The sequence below is a fragment of the Vanellus vanellus genome (assembly GCF_965231255.1).
Source record: "Vanellus vanellus genome assembly, chromosome: 25".
Taxonomy (NCBI): domain Eukaryota; kingdom Metazoa; phylum Chordata; class Aves; order Charadriiformes; family Charadriidae; genus Vanellus; species Vanellus vanellus.
The window spans coordinates 6,233,658-6,251,461 of record NC_138930.1 but is presented as its reverse complement, the minus strand read 5'-3'; the positions used below and the strand labels follow the sequence as shown (position 1 = coordinate 6,251,461).

At 47.4% G+C, this 17,804-nt stretch overlaps 1 protein-coding gene across 1 annotated transcript; it reads right to left on the bottom strand.

Moving 5' to 3' along the window:
* Positions 1-253: 253 nt before the first annotated feature.
* Positions 254-17,376, bottom strand: LOC309681441 (excitatory amino acid transporter 4-like; the record flags this gene model as incomplete). The annotated part of the gene is given in 13 exon segments (XM_082495328.1): positions 254-285; positions 3,327-3,430; positions 4,861-4,995; positions 5,450-5,644; positions 6,700-6,933; positions 9,183-9,523; positions 10,136-10,178; positions 11,067-11,271; positions 12,081-12,218; positions 13,089-13,307; positions 13,310-13,346; positions 17,249-17,358; positions 17,361-17,376. Coding segments are annotated over 13 exon segments (1,809 nt in total).
* Positions 17,377-17,804: the final 428 nt, after the last annotated feature.

The following is a 17,804-nucleotide window of genomic DNA, read 5'->3' as shown; positions in this document are numbered from 1 at the left end:
TTCCAGATAGCTTTTAAAAATGATTGGGCTGGAAGGATCCTTTGCAATATCTCTAAACCAGAAAGCACGTGCATATATTATAAAGCCAAAAGGGACCCTTATGATCATCTAGTTTGACTCTCTGCATAACCCAAGCCATAGGACTTCCCAGAATTAATTCCCATTTGAGCTAGAGTCCAATCCAACAATCTTTTCTTCCAATTCATCCGTCAGTTTGCCCTTTATATACAGGAAGTCTCTTCAGGATTAGAATTCAATGCTTTCTTGAAAAGTTGGACAAATAGTCTGAAAAAAAAGAAAAGAAAAACAAGATGCACTTCAATATGGACAAATATAAATTACTATACTTAGGTAAGAAGATGCACAAACACAGGCTGGGAAATTACTAGCTAGGCAGCAGTTCAGTTTAAAATGATGTAGGAATTACCACGTATTACCACTGGAGTGGAGTCAATGCTATCATGCTGTTGTGAAAAAATAAAGCACTTTGTTGGATTTTATAAGCAGGTCTGTTCTTTATGAAGGTTTAGACTCATGTCAGCTGAGCTGTGTTAATGATAAGCTAGTGCTGTCTTAGCCCACTATAGATACAAGCTAATGCAGTGCATCTTAAAACTCTTTGATTAAGATCCAGTCTTTAGATACAGCCATCTCATCAAAGTAAGAGTCTAACCTCACCAAGATTTAAGATAAGATGAACAGACTTGAATTTGCTGTATGTATGCGTCATGGACAGTTATCCTGATCAGCTGATGCATAGCATGCTATTAAACTATGGTAACCCGAGTCTAAGATCTAAATCTTAATGTACATGAAATATTCTTTCCTCAGTGCACAGCACTAATAAATCTTCAGTTGGATTGTTGTGTCAACTTTTAGTTATGCTACTTTAAGGAAGATGTGGAACAGCGAGGAAAAAGTCCAGAGGAGAGGAACGTGAACGATTATTACCTGTGAGGGTATACTGGGTCTGTTTAGTCTAGAAAGGAGAAGAGCATACATTATAATAGTATTCATACAAGTTTAAAAAAAGCTGTAAAGAGGGGGATAATAATTTGTTATCCTGCTCGCTTGCCCCCTGCTAGAGCAGAACTCTTGTCAGAATAAGCAAGCTGTCTCCCACAGCCAGGAAACAGCCTGCTGCCTTAGGGTCTGGGGCCAGCTACTGCTAAATGGAGCTACAATACACTTCTGTTTACCCTGCTCTGTTATCGGCTTTTCTGTGAAAGAGATGCATTTGTCCATTTATCTCAGATTCCCGACAATCATCTAGCCCGTAAAAATAGAATACTCTGCCTATAGGATGTGGAATGTGGCAGCACCAATATATAATCCTGCAATTCCTGAAGGACCAAAAAGAGCCTCAGGATCTGGCTTTGGATATCTCAAGAAATGTGTTTTAGGAAGCTTTGTTAGTGCTGGGGAGCTAAGCACAGGCAGTTGTGTTGTTGTAGTTGGCAAAGTTTATGCCAGCTGATGCCTCTCAGATCTTCCTGCCTGAGGTCCACTTAGGTGCACCTCTGAGTGCAAGGCTGGGGCATCTGGATGAAAAGGATCAGTGTGGAAAGCCAGGGTAGAGGGGTTTAAGTGGTATATGGGGTTTGGAATAATGAGAAGACCTCAAGTAAAAGCTGCCCAGTTTAGATAGTTTGGCTGCGCATCAGGAAGCTGCCTCCTGCTGCTTCTGGGCTCAGCCATTTCTAAAGCAGGACAGCTACACCGTAGTAGCCCCAAAACTGTGGATCCTTTCCATCTTCCTGGTTATATCTAGACATTAATTTTCTGGACGTTCACGGACCTGGATATTACAGAGCAAGCCCTGCTGGTCCTGTTCACTGGAGTGAGAGATACAGGCTGTGTTCCTGGGCATGCCAGGGAAGGGGGATAGATCATGGATGAAGGAGGTCCCTACTTCTTGCTTGAGCCTCTGAGATGTTTTGGGTGTTGCGTGGGCTTATGTCCAAGTGTGTTAAACAGAAGCTGAGCTCCATTTGGTAGGAACTGAGAAATTTATCCTGAATTTAGAAGTTTGGGGCCTGGCAAACTTGTACAAGTGCTGAGAAGTGATTGGGTACTGCCTGGAAAAGTTAAGGAGCTGTAGAAAGACAGATATTTTGAAGCACATCCTGGAGCAATTGTGACTGAAAGGAAGTAACTTCTGAAAATAGCCAAAGATGAGCAAAGGAACAGTTTCCTTAAGAGTCATGATGAGGAATGAAACTGTTTTTTTTGAGCAAATCTGGGGTGGCAGGGACTCATTCCTGGCATGGAGGTACCACCCAGCTCAGGTGAGCAAACTGTTCTTAAACTTGGCATTTCCCCTTCTGGTTTCACCAAGAAGAGAACAGCTTGCTAAAGAGAAATGAAGTTCATTGGTGTTTGGAAAGAGCTTGGTACAGGGGAGAGCTGTTTCAAAGTCTGAATAATGGATATAATAAATTCTTTAATTTTTCGCTGTTTTCACAATCCTTTAGCAGCTTCCACTAATGAAAAGCCTATTGACCTCTATTTGTGCTACCAGCCAGCACAGAAGCCCTGTGCCCTCTGTGTGGTCCCACATTCCTTCAGGAGGTGGGTGACTCTAGTATCTGCAGCCAGAAGGGTTGCCGGAGGAGTGAGAAGCTCTCAGGAAGCATCACCCTCATATCTGTGGAAACACCAGGATGGTGAGCAAGGAGGACACTGTGTTCATCATAAACACTCTTGCCAGTGAAGAGCTGAACAGGAGTGCTGGGGTTCCCCAGAGATCTCCAAATGGCCAAAGCTAAAATCTTTATGTGCTTAGGGGAAGGCACTGACCAAGTGAAAGCTTTGCAGCTGTATCCTGAAGGGTGGAGTCATCATGGCAACATTGTGGTGCCAGTCCATAGGTGGTGGTGTCCCCAGCCCACCTTGCCACTTAGCTGTGCTCGTACTTTAGCTCAGAAACGAAGGAGCTCCTAGTCCAGCTCGTTCACTGGGTCTTCTTTACTCGGGCCTAACATTTGGACCCCATAAGAATGACTAAATCAGGCTTTTGTGGAATAAAACTTTCTTTGCAGTTTAATTTTCTCCTCTTTAATGCCAGTCAGAAAGAGATAGGGGAGAATTGGGATCAGGGAAGACTGCATGTGGCAAAGGAAGGAGAAAAGTGTGCATCTTGGAGAGTGGATCTTTCTCTGTCCTCCACTATGGATTTCTGTTTCAAGTCTTGGCTTTTTACAGCATTAATCTGCACTCTGCTGCCCGATTTCACAGTGCTGTCTCACTCCCGGGGTGCCTGTGGGTGTCTTTCTGTGGGCAAACCAGGTGGGAGAGCTTCTCTTTCTCCTCTATCACAGAATTACCAAGTTCGCAGTCCTGTGCATCCAGCTCATGCCGGGAGAGATGCTCCACGATGCCAGCCCCCAGAGAATCCCCCAGGACATTGGTGGTCGTTCTAAGGCGGTCCCTGAAAAATCAGAGAGAAAGATGAAATGTAGCTTCTTAGTAACTAAGAATATAAGGGGATTAAGACTATTTCGAGAAACATCTTCAATGAAACTTTTTCTACTTTTCAAGTCACTCTAATAATTGGCACTTCGACACTGACAGGAAAATGACTCTCAGAGAGCCTTCCTTGATTGATAACCCTGAGCACAGGCTTCACATTCATTCCTGCTCTATTGCATTCTCAGTTTCTCACTGAAAAGTTTTGGACTTGCCACAAAATGAGGGAAACGTTATTGTGGTTCCACATGGACAGTTTCCTTTCCAAATAGCTGCTACAGCCTTTCTGCAGACTTAGATGAGCCTCGCCACACCTGTTACACTTTGAGTTGCATTTTGTTTTACAAAAAGTGCAGAAATTCTATGACTTAGTGCTGCTGTGGAGTCAAGATTTCCTCAGCATGGACAGTATACACTAAGACAAGGCACCAGATTCTTTGTGCAAAATGGCACATCTAAAACACCCTTTGCAATGAAATATTCTCCACAACCACAGCTGTATGTAAGAGCTGAAGCTATCACCAGTCCAGCAACCCATCATATCCTTCAGTGGTAACAACAGATAAGATTTTTGGTACCTGATTGAAACCAACCTTTCTGGGTCAGTACAGAGGTAACCTGGCGTCTTAGGAGGCAGAGCCTTTTCCAGCCAAGTCTGTTCTTACGCACAGTTCACAGGAGAAGTGGAGGTGTTGGGCAAGACTCTGTTTCCAACTGCTCAGCCGTGGCTGGGAGCAGACTTTGGCTGCTTTGGCTACAAACCAGCAATACAAGATACAGAAGAACAGAGGAAACACGGAGAGTGTGTCCCTGAGTCAGGATTTTCTTGTGTTTGAGAAGACTGAGAGAATGAGGACTGTGCACAAATACATTCTTCAGTCTAGTTCCTAAGAGCACTCCTGTGAAAGCACTTGTCCCAAGGTTTAAAAGGGAAAGAAAGGTGAAATGGAGCAATGTAGCTGACTAGCCGCTCCCATCTAAACACTCCTCAACTTCGTACAGCCCAGTCTCATCCCACTTCCCGTGCTTGGTAGCGCAGAACCATCACTCTGCAGTGTGAATTTACTTATTATTGGCACAACATGTCCCTGTCAGTCTAGAGAAAGTTTCTGGGTGCCTTTTAAGATAAAGCAAACTAAGGAGATTCTGCTTGGTGACTGGGCTGATCTGCAGGTGACCTCTGACACCTTGGGTCACTGAATTACATGGTGAAGTCTCCAGCATGGGCAGAGAGGGCTGCTGTGCAGAAGTCTCATGGAAACAGGTGTGTTTTAAGCTTAATGATAGAGGTTACTAAGACTGCTTATAGCAGAGGCATTGGGAGTACAGACCAGCTCTGTAAGCACTGGCAGGGAGCACAGAGCAGTGCGTGCTGCTGGGCAGAGGACTTACAGAAACCAGTCCACAGCGATGATCAGCGTAATGTCTTCAGTAGGCAGCCCCACTGATGTCAACACTATAACCATAGTCACCAGTCCTGCCTGGGGAATACCTGCGGCTCCAATGCTGGCTGCCGTGGCAGTGATGCTGAAGGGAACAGGAAAGCACAGCTATCAGCAAAGGGAAGAAAAGAGGTAGTCACATCTGCAAAAACATCAGGAGGTAGTTCAGACTCATCATCTACAAAACATCTTGGCAGCCTTTCTGCCCTGGTCACCGAGCAGGATGGTGACATGTGGGACATCACCACAGCAGCCAGGCTTCCCCCTGCCAGGCACCCATCCATAACAGACTGCACACAGCAGCTCTAGCTAAGGGATGGCTCAGACCTGGAAATGTAAGAAGGGCTCAAGTGGAGCCTCAAAGACATGGCGCCCAAATCTTATGTGCTTCTACACCTGGAGGTGTAGTATACCCTTCTTTTCCATACTTTTTTTTTTCTCATTGTATCTTCTGAGCAAAAGAGGAACCTGACCACACCTCAGATAAGTCAACAAAACTGAAGCCCTTCCTGTAGTCCCATAATTCTTTTAAAAGTCACCTTATTGTGATGATCTGCCCGAAGTCAAGTTCATAGTTGTTGACTTGTGCAATGAAGATGGCTGCAAGGGCCTCATACAGAGCAGTGCCATCCATGTTAATTGTAGCTCCCACAGGCAGAACAAACCTCGTGATGCGCCTGTCCACACCATTGTTTTCTTCCAGGCACCTGAAGGTGATGGGCAGAGTCGCTGAGCTGAAAGGAATTCACAAAACAACGTGAATTGGGTATATGGTGACTTTGGAAGTGGGACTAAGCCTTTGCCTGGATTTTGACCTCACCCACCTGCTTTTTCACCCTGCTATGTGAGCCAGAGGCCAGAAGCTGCTAGGAGAAAGAACAGTCTAAGCAACGCTTCCTCAGATATGGTGCATGCTGCAGTTGCACCTTCAGACATGGCTTTCCTCAGGGGGATGGGGCAGGGGATGTGTAGCCCTGAGGCTGATGATGCTGGTATAACACCAAAAGAAGGTGATGCTGGAGGATTCAGGGTACATAGGACAGAGCCTCAAGACCAAAACTCCTTTTCCAGTTATTAAAAAAAACGTGAGCCCTTTCTCAACCCACGTCAGTGCATGAGACAAGAATGACCCAGGTGTGAGAATATATCTTGCAGAGAAACCAGAGAATTGTTTCTGAAAGAGAACATGAGCAGGAAAAAAGCAGTGTGTTTCCATGTGAGAATGCACGTGGGAGAGATTGTTGTGTGCTTGCCAGCAAATGAACATAGCAGGAAACACAGCGCTTAGTGAAACGACAGCTACCTACAATCCCTTGCTTTAGCTGTGTTGCATGGCAGGCTGAGTCACTGAACCTTTGCGCAGGCCTCCTGTGGGTTTAATGCAAGCTGCATACAGCGTGCCTGCTTGGGAGAGAGAAATGTGCAGATGTGTACGAGTACGTGTGTGTGTGAGAGGTATGGGCGTGGGGAATAATGCTGCAGTTCAGTGGGATTTGATATTTGTCCTGAGCTCAGCATTTCAGTGCTGCAAGCAGAATCACCACCATGTTTGGTAAGGAGGAACATGGGTCATGCACTGATGGTTAGAGATGGCCACGTGATTAGGGCTCCTGAGCCGGGGAGTGGGAATCTTTCCACTCTCAAATGAGTTTGGCTGGACCGGTGCAAAAAAATTGCTAGTGCTAGAAACTGTGAGAGTGCAGTGCTGCGCTGAGGGCAAGGGAGTGCTGAGAAGCAGGCCCAGAGTATGTACACTAGCCCCAACCCTGCTCCCATATAGCCATCATACCTTGAGGAGGTGCCCAGGGCTGTGATGAGGGCCTGCAGAAGCCCTGCAATGAATACCCAGGGGTTTCTGTGAGTGACGATGAAGTAGAGCAGCGGCAGGATGCAGAGGGCATGAATGAGGAGTCCAACGATGACGGTGAGCGTGTACATCCCCAGCTGGCCTCCCATCACTGCTAGGTCATCCATCTCCAGGATTTTGCCAGCAATTAAAAACATGATCCCAACTGGAGCATACCTGTGGCAGAAACATAAAGCCGATGCTCAGAACTGGCACCCACACTTTCACACCAGCTTTAATGCATGCTGCCTGGGCAAATCCCCAATAAGCCAGCACATCAGGAGTGCTCACTGAGCCTAATCGTTGGATGCTACTGCTGGTTTCTTTTCTGGAAACCTGGAGAGAGCTGGGACTTGTTCACCAAAAGCCAGCACTTGTTGCACTGTCGGGGACCCCAGGACTCTTGTGCACACAGCTTGGGCATTAGTGGAGGTTTCCTCCTCCTTCTGGGTTCCCCACATGTTTCCACAACACTCCTTGTAGAATTGATAGGGGAGGTTATGTAGAGGAGTCTTCAGAGTATTTTTTTTACTGAGAGGCACAGGGAAGTACAGGAGAAACAGGGAATCAGGGAGTAAAAGCAATAGTGTCCTATAGGCTCTGGGATATCAGCCTTGCTATCTTCAGATGTTCATGTTTAGGGAATAGGAACATATAGGGAATCCATATCTGGTGTAGCAAGGGCTGGCACACTAACATCTGTGAAAGCAGCCATGGCTTATATAAAACCCCATTTTGAGGTACACTGCTATCCTTTCCATTATGGCTTTTATCCCCCTCCATAACAATGCATCTCATGAGCAGCAGTGAGGCTCCACAGAAAGGAAGCCATGACACAGACATGGAGAATATCATGGGCGCTAAACTAAACATGGACAAATAACTGGACCAAGGAAAATCCCAGCTCCACGGCCACACCTCTCAGGTTGGCCTCTACAGCTCAAGAGCTCACATGCAATTCATGCACAAGGCTCAGAGGTCCACATGCCAAACTCCAACTTAGCCTGGGAGGTTTGGAAAAGTTTCAGGAAAGGATTTCACAAATATTTCATTTCCTCTGATCTTCCTCTTAGAAGACATTCTTGGCTGCAGCTGGTGACCAGATCTCCCCAAGAAAAACAAGCTCCTGGGAGATGCTCTGTAGACTGTGGCTCCAGGAAGGAGTGCTGGGCTGAAGCTGACAGTCTTGCCTCCTATACCAGCAGGGTTTTGTAAGCCAGGAGGTCTCTCCAGCCACTAGCTACTGTATGCACACAAGCAATTTCCCATGTGTAACCAGCGTGCTACACATCAACACCCTGCCTTCCTTCACTGTAAGGGGGAGCTGAAGGAGGGGATGTTGAAGGCACCTTGAAATTGTCTCTGGGAGTAATGCGCAGGTCTACTTGTTCCACTGTGCTCATGCTCTCCCTTCTGTTCCCTCGGGCAGCTCATCTTTTCTTAGGAAAGCAAGGCCCCAAGTTCTGGCTCATCCATGGAGGAAAAGGTCCCAGAGGGGCTGGGGCTCCCCAACACTCTGCTATGAGCTCAGGGTTGTCCTTCTCCTTTGTGTCTTTCTGTGCAAGGCCTGTCCCCCTGTCCCCAGGATGTTGCTCTGAGATAAAAGACTGTGACTAGAAGACCAGGGAATAGAAGCTGGAGTGATCTAAAATGGGAGAGGGTGTGGGGCTAACAGATCCCTTCCCTGTCAGACATTTCCACGTGTCGTGGTTTTGGTATTCTGCCAGCTCCACATCTCTCCTGTGTCGTGGTACCTACCACAAAATCCTACTTAGACCTTGAGCCCTAGATGGGTAAAGAGCTTAAAATAGCAAGATTTGGTAAAATGCTGCCTTTTAGAGAAGACTCATCTCAGCAATGCCTTGCTTATCTGGACCCTGTAGCATGGGCAGCCTTACAGAGAAAGCAACGAGCAGCTGAGATCTAGGGGAGTTGGGATCTGGGAGACCTCAAACTGAAAAGCAGTAACTTTGAGTTGACCTTGTCAACTCAGCTCAACCCTCAGAGCTAATGCATACAGGTGCCACCCTGAGCAGCAGGAAAGTGGCAGTAGTCATAGCTAAGTCAGACTCCTGGAACATAGCTGGAAGGAAAGCTTGTTGTGGGAAAGCCTCACACCCTACCCCTGTTGGTAAGGCTAAGAGATCTTCCACTCCAGCTCTCTGGTCTTCCAAGGATGTTTCCAGCAGCCTCAAGGAAAGCAAGTCCTGGTGTACCTGATATTTCTAAGGTAAAAACAAAAAACAGGAAATGAAATGTGAACAAATATCCCATCCAGACTTTTCCCTCCAGCCTGATGGAGCGAAAGGAGAGCTCTGCCCATCTGTTTTTCCTGTGCGTGTCATCCTTAAAACTACCCCACTTCTCATCAGGTCAGTGGAAACTGCACCTGCAGACCTCCTGCTCCAACCGGCCGTGCTCCTCACCAGATGATAATGGCCACCAGCCTCATGATGGCTTCGTTGAGGCAGTTAAAGAACTCCCGCAGGGCCCGTCCCTTCTGCTTCATGCTGCCGATCACCAAACCGAAGCACATGGAGAACACTACCAGCCCCAGCGCGTTCACCCCATTGGCTGAGCCCGGGATGGGAATGACTTCTTCAAAGGTCAGCACCTCGGAGATGGTCCCCAGGGCATGAGTGACGTTCTCCAGGATGCCGGTGAAGTTCTCAGGCACAGGGATCTGAGTGGTTGTCACACCTGCTGTGACATTGCTGCTGCGGAGCACGGTTCTGGTGAAGACCCTGGTGCTGTACTGCGTCTTGTACTGAAAAGACACAGATTGTCAGATCACTCACAGGCCCTGGTTCAGTTCAGGACAACATGTGAGGCTCTTGCATCCCTTCCTAAAGAAAGGAGAGTACTGCAAGTTCACTGCTGACCTGTGCGGGAAACTTGCCTTGCCTGTTCGCAAGCTGCCTAGCTTAGTATTTTCATCAAAAAGTTCATAGAGCTGATGGTCAAAAGAGACCATTGGAGCATCACGTATCCCTAGGACCGAGATATTCTGGCTTCTCTGATAACCCTTTATACTGCTTCCAAAGGCAGTAGCACTATAGAAGACAGAAAGCCGTGGAGAATCTGCTCCCATTTCACTGCCAGTCCAAGCCTGCTACCTGAGATCACACGAACCCCTCCTACCTCTGAGTGTGGGATGGGATGGAGGTTGAAGCCCCCATTTCCAGACAGCTTGAAAAGCTTGTGTGGGGGATGCTATAATACAGACTAATGACTACAATGCCTCCTGGAGCAGTCAGACTTGGGAAAGTGTGAAGGCAGTATAAAGCAATTGCTATTCCATCCCTCAGAGAAATAGGTTGGACCATGGTCTAGGGCACAAGGTGCAAAGGGAAGTGATAGGCCAAGTGGGATTTCATACCTGTTTGAAGCAGGCTTCTACCAGGTTGGGTGGGAACATATTCCTGCAGTAGATAAAACAAAGAAAGAGTTACTGTCCTGTTTGACTAGCAAGAAAACATGGGCTTCCTGGCCAACACCTCTGTGCTGGAGCAGTATCTCAGGACACAACTCTCACAATTCTAGCTCAGGCTACAGAGCAGATGGGCCCTTTCTGTCTGACTGACAGAAGATGAGAATATGCTGATCTGGAGTCACGCACCCTCCTGCATCTTTTCAGACTCCCGCTGCATCTTTCCAGAGTCCAGAAGGTTGTATTTCAGGTATATGGAAAGAGACTACACACATACAACACTGGGATATGGGTCCATTGCAAAAGCATCATCAAACCCAGCCGAGCCTTGAAACAATACCATATTACAATTTTTAATATACTGCCTTGCTCTCATCCTCATCTCTACACTGTCATTTGAGCTCTCTGTTATCTTGTACATCAGAAACAGCTTCATACCACTTGAGATGGTACAGCTTTGCAATTCACCGTGTAAGGTCACAGCAAGGGAGGGAGAGACAATGTCTCAGGAACCACTGCCTCGATTTCCTTGGGTCAGTGAAGATGGATATTTGGAGTAGCCTTTGCTGGGTGAATTTCTGGAGGGCATGCAGTCATTGATAGTTGTCATTACTTGTTTTGCTGATCACACCTTGGCCTCTCGCATGAATACCTCTAACAGAAAGGCTGGACTCCAGAGCTCCAGGCCAAGTATTCAGTCTCAGAGCAGCAAAGCCAGTTAGCTAGACTGAACTAGAAGCAGTGGGCTGGGCAAGACTCGGGCATAAACCTCTTTCCCTAAGTGCGTATGCCGAAAGGTGTGACACTTCAAAAGTACATTCCGTGGAGGAATGTAATCACACTGTTATGGTCTCAAAATGAGACCATCTTGTTCACCTACCTCACCAAGTCCATGAAGGCATCTGTGGTCTGCACCTGCTCAATTCTGCCTTCTCGGTGAAGCTTGTCCTTAGATCCTTTTCCTGGGTGGATGATGATCACCATGAGGATGCCAATGAAGACTGCTATGATTGTGGTCACCATGTAGTAGACGACAGCCCGCATCCCCATCTTCCCTGAGGCTCTGCCATCCAGCGAGGCCATTCCTGGGGCATCACACAGAGAGACAAGGTGAGAAGGTCTATTGTCTTAGAGGGAAGGGGGAAGCCCAAGGAAGATTCAAAGTGTGCAGGCCACCTGCCTGAGTTGGATGGGGAGCTGGGGTCTCTAGGAAGCACAGCATACAAGGGGCAGACTTTGGAGCTCCAAGGTGATGTTGGCATGGGAGAATGTGGCTTGTGGTTATGAAGAAGCACACCACTGCTGGGTCTTAGGCTGCATTTGGGAATATAAAAATTTCTTCCTAAAGCTCTCAGAAGGGAAATAATCCCCTCAGTAAATTGGGCCTTTAAGTCCCTAATGGTGGGATGTTTCAGCAGGTGGAGTGCCTTGCAGTCCCTTTCACTTTCTGAAAGCTTGGCTGGCTGGCATGTGTTCTATGAGGACTTGGATGAAACAAGCTCTGCAGCCAGTGATCAACTCCAGCTCTTTTGGACTGACATGAATTAACCCTCCCTAGCCTGGAGGAAACCTGAAGCTGACTTACGCAACAAACTTGTTGTCTGAGGTTACGTAGGATGAAATCCTTGTTAGTGTTCAAGTGTCGGGCATTGGAAACACCACATTGTGTCCTCCCTAGTCTTCTGAGAAAGCACAAGGCCTTCTGTTTCTCTTCCCCACTACTGAGCCAGCGGGAGTATGAGTGTGAATCATCTTCACTACAGCTGTAGGTTCAGGCTCATCACTATTGGCCAAGGTAATCCAAGCACCTCCAGCTGGGGCACTCCCAACAACAGCTAGCATCCGTCTTTGCTGATTATTGCTTTGGCTGAAAGCAGCAGAAAGCATTTCTCACCTGTAATCAAGCTAGAGACAATGAGAGGAAGAACCAACATCTGAAGCATACGCATCAGCAGCTCGCCGGGGAAGGAGAAATACTTGATCTGGCGATAGGTCAGCTGGTAGGGCCGGAGGGAAAACGCCAGGATAATCCCTGTGGATCAGCAAGGGATGAGAATGGAAATGGGACAGTGTGATCCAGTGGTCTGTCTCAGTCCTACAGTGTGGCTTTTCTCTCTCGTCTCCTTTCAGCTCCTCCTCTTCCCAAAGGAGCAAATGCTCTTTTTTCTTTCTAAAAGGCTGTGATCCAGTTTTTACTGCATGCGCTCTCTCTCCCTCTGACATATTTATATGCACCGAAGCCTCGTACTAAACCACAGGTCTCCTTGTTGCTCTGTCTGCTGCTTCTCTGGGGTCTGTTCCCAGGAAGCTCCCGAACACAAAAATGCTGTGACCAGAGAAATGATCTCCCAGCCTAACCTAAGTGTGACTACACAGTTCAGAGACTTTGTCCACCCACCTCTTAAAGCTGTGCTCAGCACTGAGTTAGAGACATATAGCCTGGGTCGACAGCTAGGGACAGGCCACTATCTGCTGGGAAGATTTAGTTTGCGTTGTATCACAGCCCTTTGCATCAATTCCCCCTTCTGGTACTGTCAGACTAAAGCTGTGGGCTGAACCTGAAGAGCCTTTGTGCCCTGTAACTGCACTCACAAGAAGCCTTTGAACAAACTTGGATGATTTTTCATGAGGATTGGTAGAGCTGGATCATCAAACCCTTTCTGCTGCAGCCTGTTCCTAAGCTGCAGCCAGAAAGGATCAACAAGGACTCCCTCACACATGCCCTCTGCAAGGCCTGTTGTCCTTGCACACAAAGGTACTTCTGATTTGGACAGCATTTTGAGCTGTCAGTTCATCAGCTTCACCTCCCGAGTCAAATCGTTATGATAAAATAAAATCTTTGCAGAATAAACAAACTTTTCCCCACATTTATAAATGGTGCTCTGTGTTGCCACCAGCGTACCTAGTAAGACTGCAGCAATGGTGAAGAGGACAAAGGCATTTCTCCTGAAGAAGCTTTTAGCACTGTCGGCAGTGATGCTGTGCATCCGCTTCTTGGCCCGAGCTGCGCGCTTCTGCACCGCCTGCCGAAAGCGCTGCACCCGGCTCTCGGCGTTGAGCCGCTTGGCTGCGTCCTCGTTGAGGAACAGGCTGTTGACGTGACTCTGCTCACTCATGGTCGGCCCGGCTGCTCGGTCCCCGAGGCACGGCTCTGCCTACGCTGGGCAGGAAGAAGCACAGGAGGGAAACATAAGCTGCAGCACCCGACACTTTGCCTTCATTTTTAGGTCATTTCCCTGGGGCCCTGTGCAGGTTTATTTAGAATTGATTAATGAGCTCCTCTGCCCCTCTGCAAGGAGCAGACCCCGGGGAAAGGCATCTAAAGGGCTGCCAGGGTCTTGTCACGACTGCTGTGGTGTCTCTGGAGAAGCTCTGGCCTCTCTAGCACCCAGCCTGCACCGAGGAGTGGCTTGGGCAGCCAGAAGGGGCTCCACAGCCGCCCAGGCTTGTTCTTAGGAGTTTGGACAGGAATGAATTTTTATCACCTGGCATTAAAACCAGTTCCTGTACACAAACTGTTCCAAACAAGACCAAGCCTCCTGACACGCTTCCTAGATGGACAGACCCAGAACCACTTTCCCCATGACACCAAGCGGAAACGCCTGTTTCTGCAGAAAGGACCATAATTCATTTGCCTTCTGTGGAGCCTGAGGATAATGCTTTACTGACGTTCCTTTGAAGCATAACAGGACTTTCAAGTAGTCTTGTCAAACTCCGCTGATGGGGTTAACCTGCTCCGCTGTCTTCACAAATAGTACTCCAAAGAGGTAAATAAAGGGCCAGTTCTGCTCCATTACCTACTGGCTGCAAGGCCTGGAGCAGTGTACTGTTCTTTAACTGTTTATTTGTTTACTATTGTTCCCATATTCCTTAGAACAAAAGAACAAGGGGGCTACCCAGGCATACCGTCCACTCTGGAGTGCTAGAAGGCACCAGCAATCCAACAGTTCTTATCATTAGGAGGATTATTGCCTGATTATGAAGGTGCCATTTTTCTACTGTTACTGTGCTTTGACAGATACAAGGTCTGAAAATGATTCTTGTTCCCAGGAATTTGCAAAGAAAATACAAGACTAGATGAAACCAAAGAAGAATAAAGTCACCTTAGCACACCAGCAGGTGCTGAAAGACCTTTCTTCAATGTTGCAAGTCAAATAAAAGCTATTCCATTTACAATCCTAAAGTCAAGTCAAAGAAGCCATCACAACTGGGATTACATTATAAAATACACATCTAGTGGCCGCCATTTGGACCCAGATAAATGCCTGTCATGAACTGAAGACATTACCTTAAAGAGGAATTGGATCATGGTACAACATTGCAAGGTCATTTCCAACAGACAGATGAAAGAAAACCTCCGTTCTGATAGAAGATTTGTTTGCACAGATGCTAATATCTTCACGAGGTTCAGAGTGGTGAAGAGACACCTGAGGTGGCCCAGCCAAGCCACTGTAAGCCCTCCCAAGGTTAAGCTGTGTGAAGGCCACTGGCAAAGATTCTGGGCTTTTGCTACAGGAACCTTGCAGTGCTGCTGTGGTCACCCAAGCTTTTAGGATTAGCAAACAACATTCTGTGGATTTTGTTCCACTGATTCCAGCTTGATCACACATTCACTTTCTTGTTACATCACCCTGCTTTAACCTGTTGATGGAGCCAATATACATCAGACTGGGTGAAAACTTTGCCTGTCTTCTTCCTTTTCACTGCAAGTCCTCCTACTTTTCACAGCTATGCATGAGAGAAACGAACTGCAAAGTACATATTCCTTCAGTTCATTGAGTTTGTGCTTCCTGAACTCCACAGTAGGTTAAGAAACTGGATTCAATCCCCTGTGCCCTAGAATAGACTTGTATTATTTATGTAGTAGCCTCTCAGATATAGGGTTGGACAAACAAAATTATTAGCTGTCAGGTTCCAATGAGCCAGGATTTTCACCCATCTTATATCCTCCTGCCTTGCTAGTTACTGGCGTCGCTGGCTCTACAAGGAACAGGACACCTCTCAGATCTCACCCTTTGCCATCACAGACTCACTGAATAATTCCTTTCTGATCCATTTTATCTTCTTTTATCTGCAGGATTTCCAGAAGTCTGTCCCAGAGCTTACTGCTCTGCTCTGCTCCCAGAGCTTACTCGGTGAGATAAGTAAGTGTCTGCACTGTCAGCGACTGGAGGGATAGAATAGAACAGAATAGAATAGGACAGAACAGAACAGACCTCTTTCAGTTGGAAAGGACCCCTACAATGATGATCTAGTCCAACTCCCTGACTACTTCAGGACTGACCAAGTTAAAGCATGTTATTAAGGGCATTGTCCAAATGCCTCTTAAACGCTGACAGGCATGGGGCATCGACCACCTCTTGAAGAAGCCCATTTCAGTGTTTGACCACCCTCTGGGTAAAGAAATGCTTCCTAATGTCCAGTCTGAACCTCCCCTGGTGCAGCTTTGAACTGTTCCCATGTATCTTGTCCATGGATCACAGGGAGAAGAGCTCAGCGCCTCCCTTTCCACGTCCCCTTTTTGGGAAGCTGCAGAGAGCAATGAGCTTGCCCCTCAGCCTCCTTCTCTCCAAACAAGACCAACCCAGAGTGCTCAGCCGCTCCTCAGAGGACATGCCTTCCAGCCCTATCACCAGCTTGGTTGCCCTCCTCTGGATGCATTCAAGGACCTTCACATTGTGGGGCCCAGCACTGCACAGAGTGCTTCGGGTGAGGCTGCACCAACGCTGAAAACAGCAGGACAATCCCCTCTCTTGCCCGGCTGGCTCCACTGTGTTTGATGCCCCCCCAGGATGCGGTTTGCCCTCTTGGTGCCAGGGCACGCTGCTGGCTCCTGCGGACCCTGCTGCCCACCAGCACCCCCAGACCCCTTTCTGCAGCGTTGCTCTCCAGCTGCTCCTCTTCCCGTTTAGACTTGTGCCCGGCGTTACGCCCTCCCAGATGCAGAATCTGGCAACTGGACTGGCTCAGTTTCATGCTGCTGCTGATTGTCCAGTGGTCCCATTTATCTAGAGCCTTCTGCAAGGCCTCTTATCCCTCAAGGCAGTCAACAGCACCTCCCAGTTTGGTATTGTCAGCAAGCTTGCTAATGAGGCATTCAACTCCTGCATCCAGATCAGGGATCAAAACACTGAAGAGCACTGGCCCTAAGATTGAGCCCTGAGGAACACCGCCGGTGACCGGTCACCAGCCAGATGTAGCCCCATTCACTACAACCTCTTGAGTTCTGCCCTTCAGCCAGTTTTTCACCCAGCACATTGTGCTTATCCCGCAGTTGGACAGCTTGTCCAGAAGGATGCTGTGAGGGACAGTATCAAAAGCCTTACTAAAATCCAGAAAAACAACATCCACCACCTTCCCTTCATCCGCTTGTTATTGTAGAAGGATATCAAATTAGTTGCAGGACTTTCCCTTTGTAAGCCCATGTTGATTGTGCCTGATGATTGCATTATTCTTTAAATGCCTTTCAATAGTACTCAGTATAATCTTCTCCATTAATTTTTCCAGGAACTGAGGTTGGACTACAGCTCTGTAGTTCCCTGGGTCTTCCCTCTTGCCCTTTTTTTAGATTGGAATACCGTTGGCTAGCTTCCAGTCAGCACGGATGCGGTGCAACTTCCTAAAAGAACCTAAGGCAATCACTTCTAAAAGCAAAACTACCAAAGAAAGTTTCAAACCCCCAAACCTCTCTTCTTAGTCCCAAACCACTCATTCTTCATTAAACAAATCAGCCCACCCTGGTGAGGTGAAGTGCTATCTTACTTTGACTTTGCATGTCAAAGTTTTCCTCCCATCTCTTTAGTGAATTGAAAACAATCACACCACCGGCTCTGAAATCACCCATGGAGGGCTTGCTACACACAAACCAGGCTTTCCTTTCGCCATGGTGACCTAAGGAGACCTGCAATGAACCAGGAGTACACAGCTGGTTGAACCAGCAGAAACACAGACTCAGCTCTCCTCCAAACCTTTCTTTCTAAGAGTTGGACCATACCAAAGCAATGGCACAAATTCCCATACAGGGAAGGTGGGAGCAGAACCCACATGTATAAAGTGACTCACCTGCTCTTTTCTCCAGATGTCTCCCCATCCACGTGCACTGGAAAATGTATTTTTGTGCAAACAAAATGAAATTTCTATTTTGATATAGGAAAGTTCAGGATTAGTCATTTGATCCCATGTTCCACCATATGCTCAGCAGCCTTCTCAGAGCAAAACTTATCGCACAGAAGGAACTCACCAGCAGAACTTGCTCCTGTGATGTCCCCACCCTCTTGCTGACTTGCTCCCTTTCTCCATCTGCATATTTTGCAATACAGCGGCCCCTCCACAGCACATTCCCTCTGCATCGCTGGCCTGAAATTGTGTAAATATTCTCTATTGCATCAGCTGGAAGTTCTCAGACTGCTGCAGTAAGTCATCAAAATACTCTTGCAGATTAAACAGTCTGTCAATGGCTTGGATTTTCCTTCTTGTGAGGAAGAAGGTGGCTTTGCTCTCTTGGTGTAGGTTCTCCTATTCATGGCTGCTTCTCAGTCCCCACTCTGCCTGAATCACTGAGACATTTGAGAGAGCATTTTTGAGGTAACTTCAAGGCTAGAACCAGGAAGCACAGGAT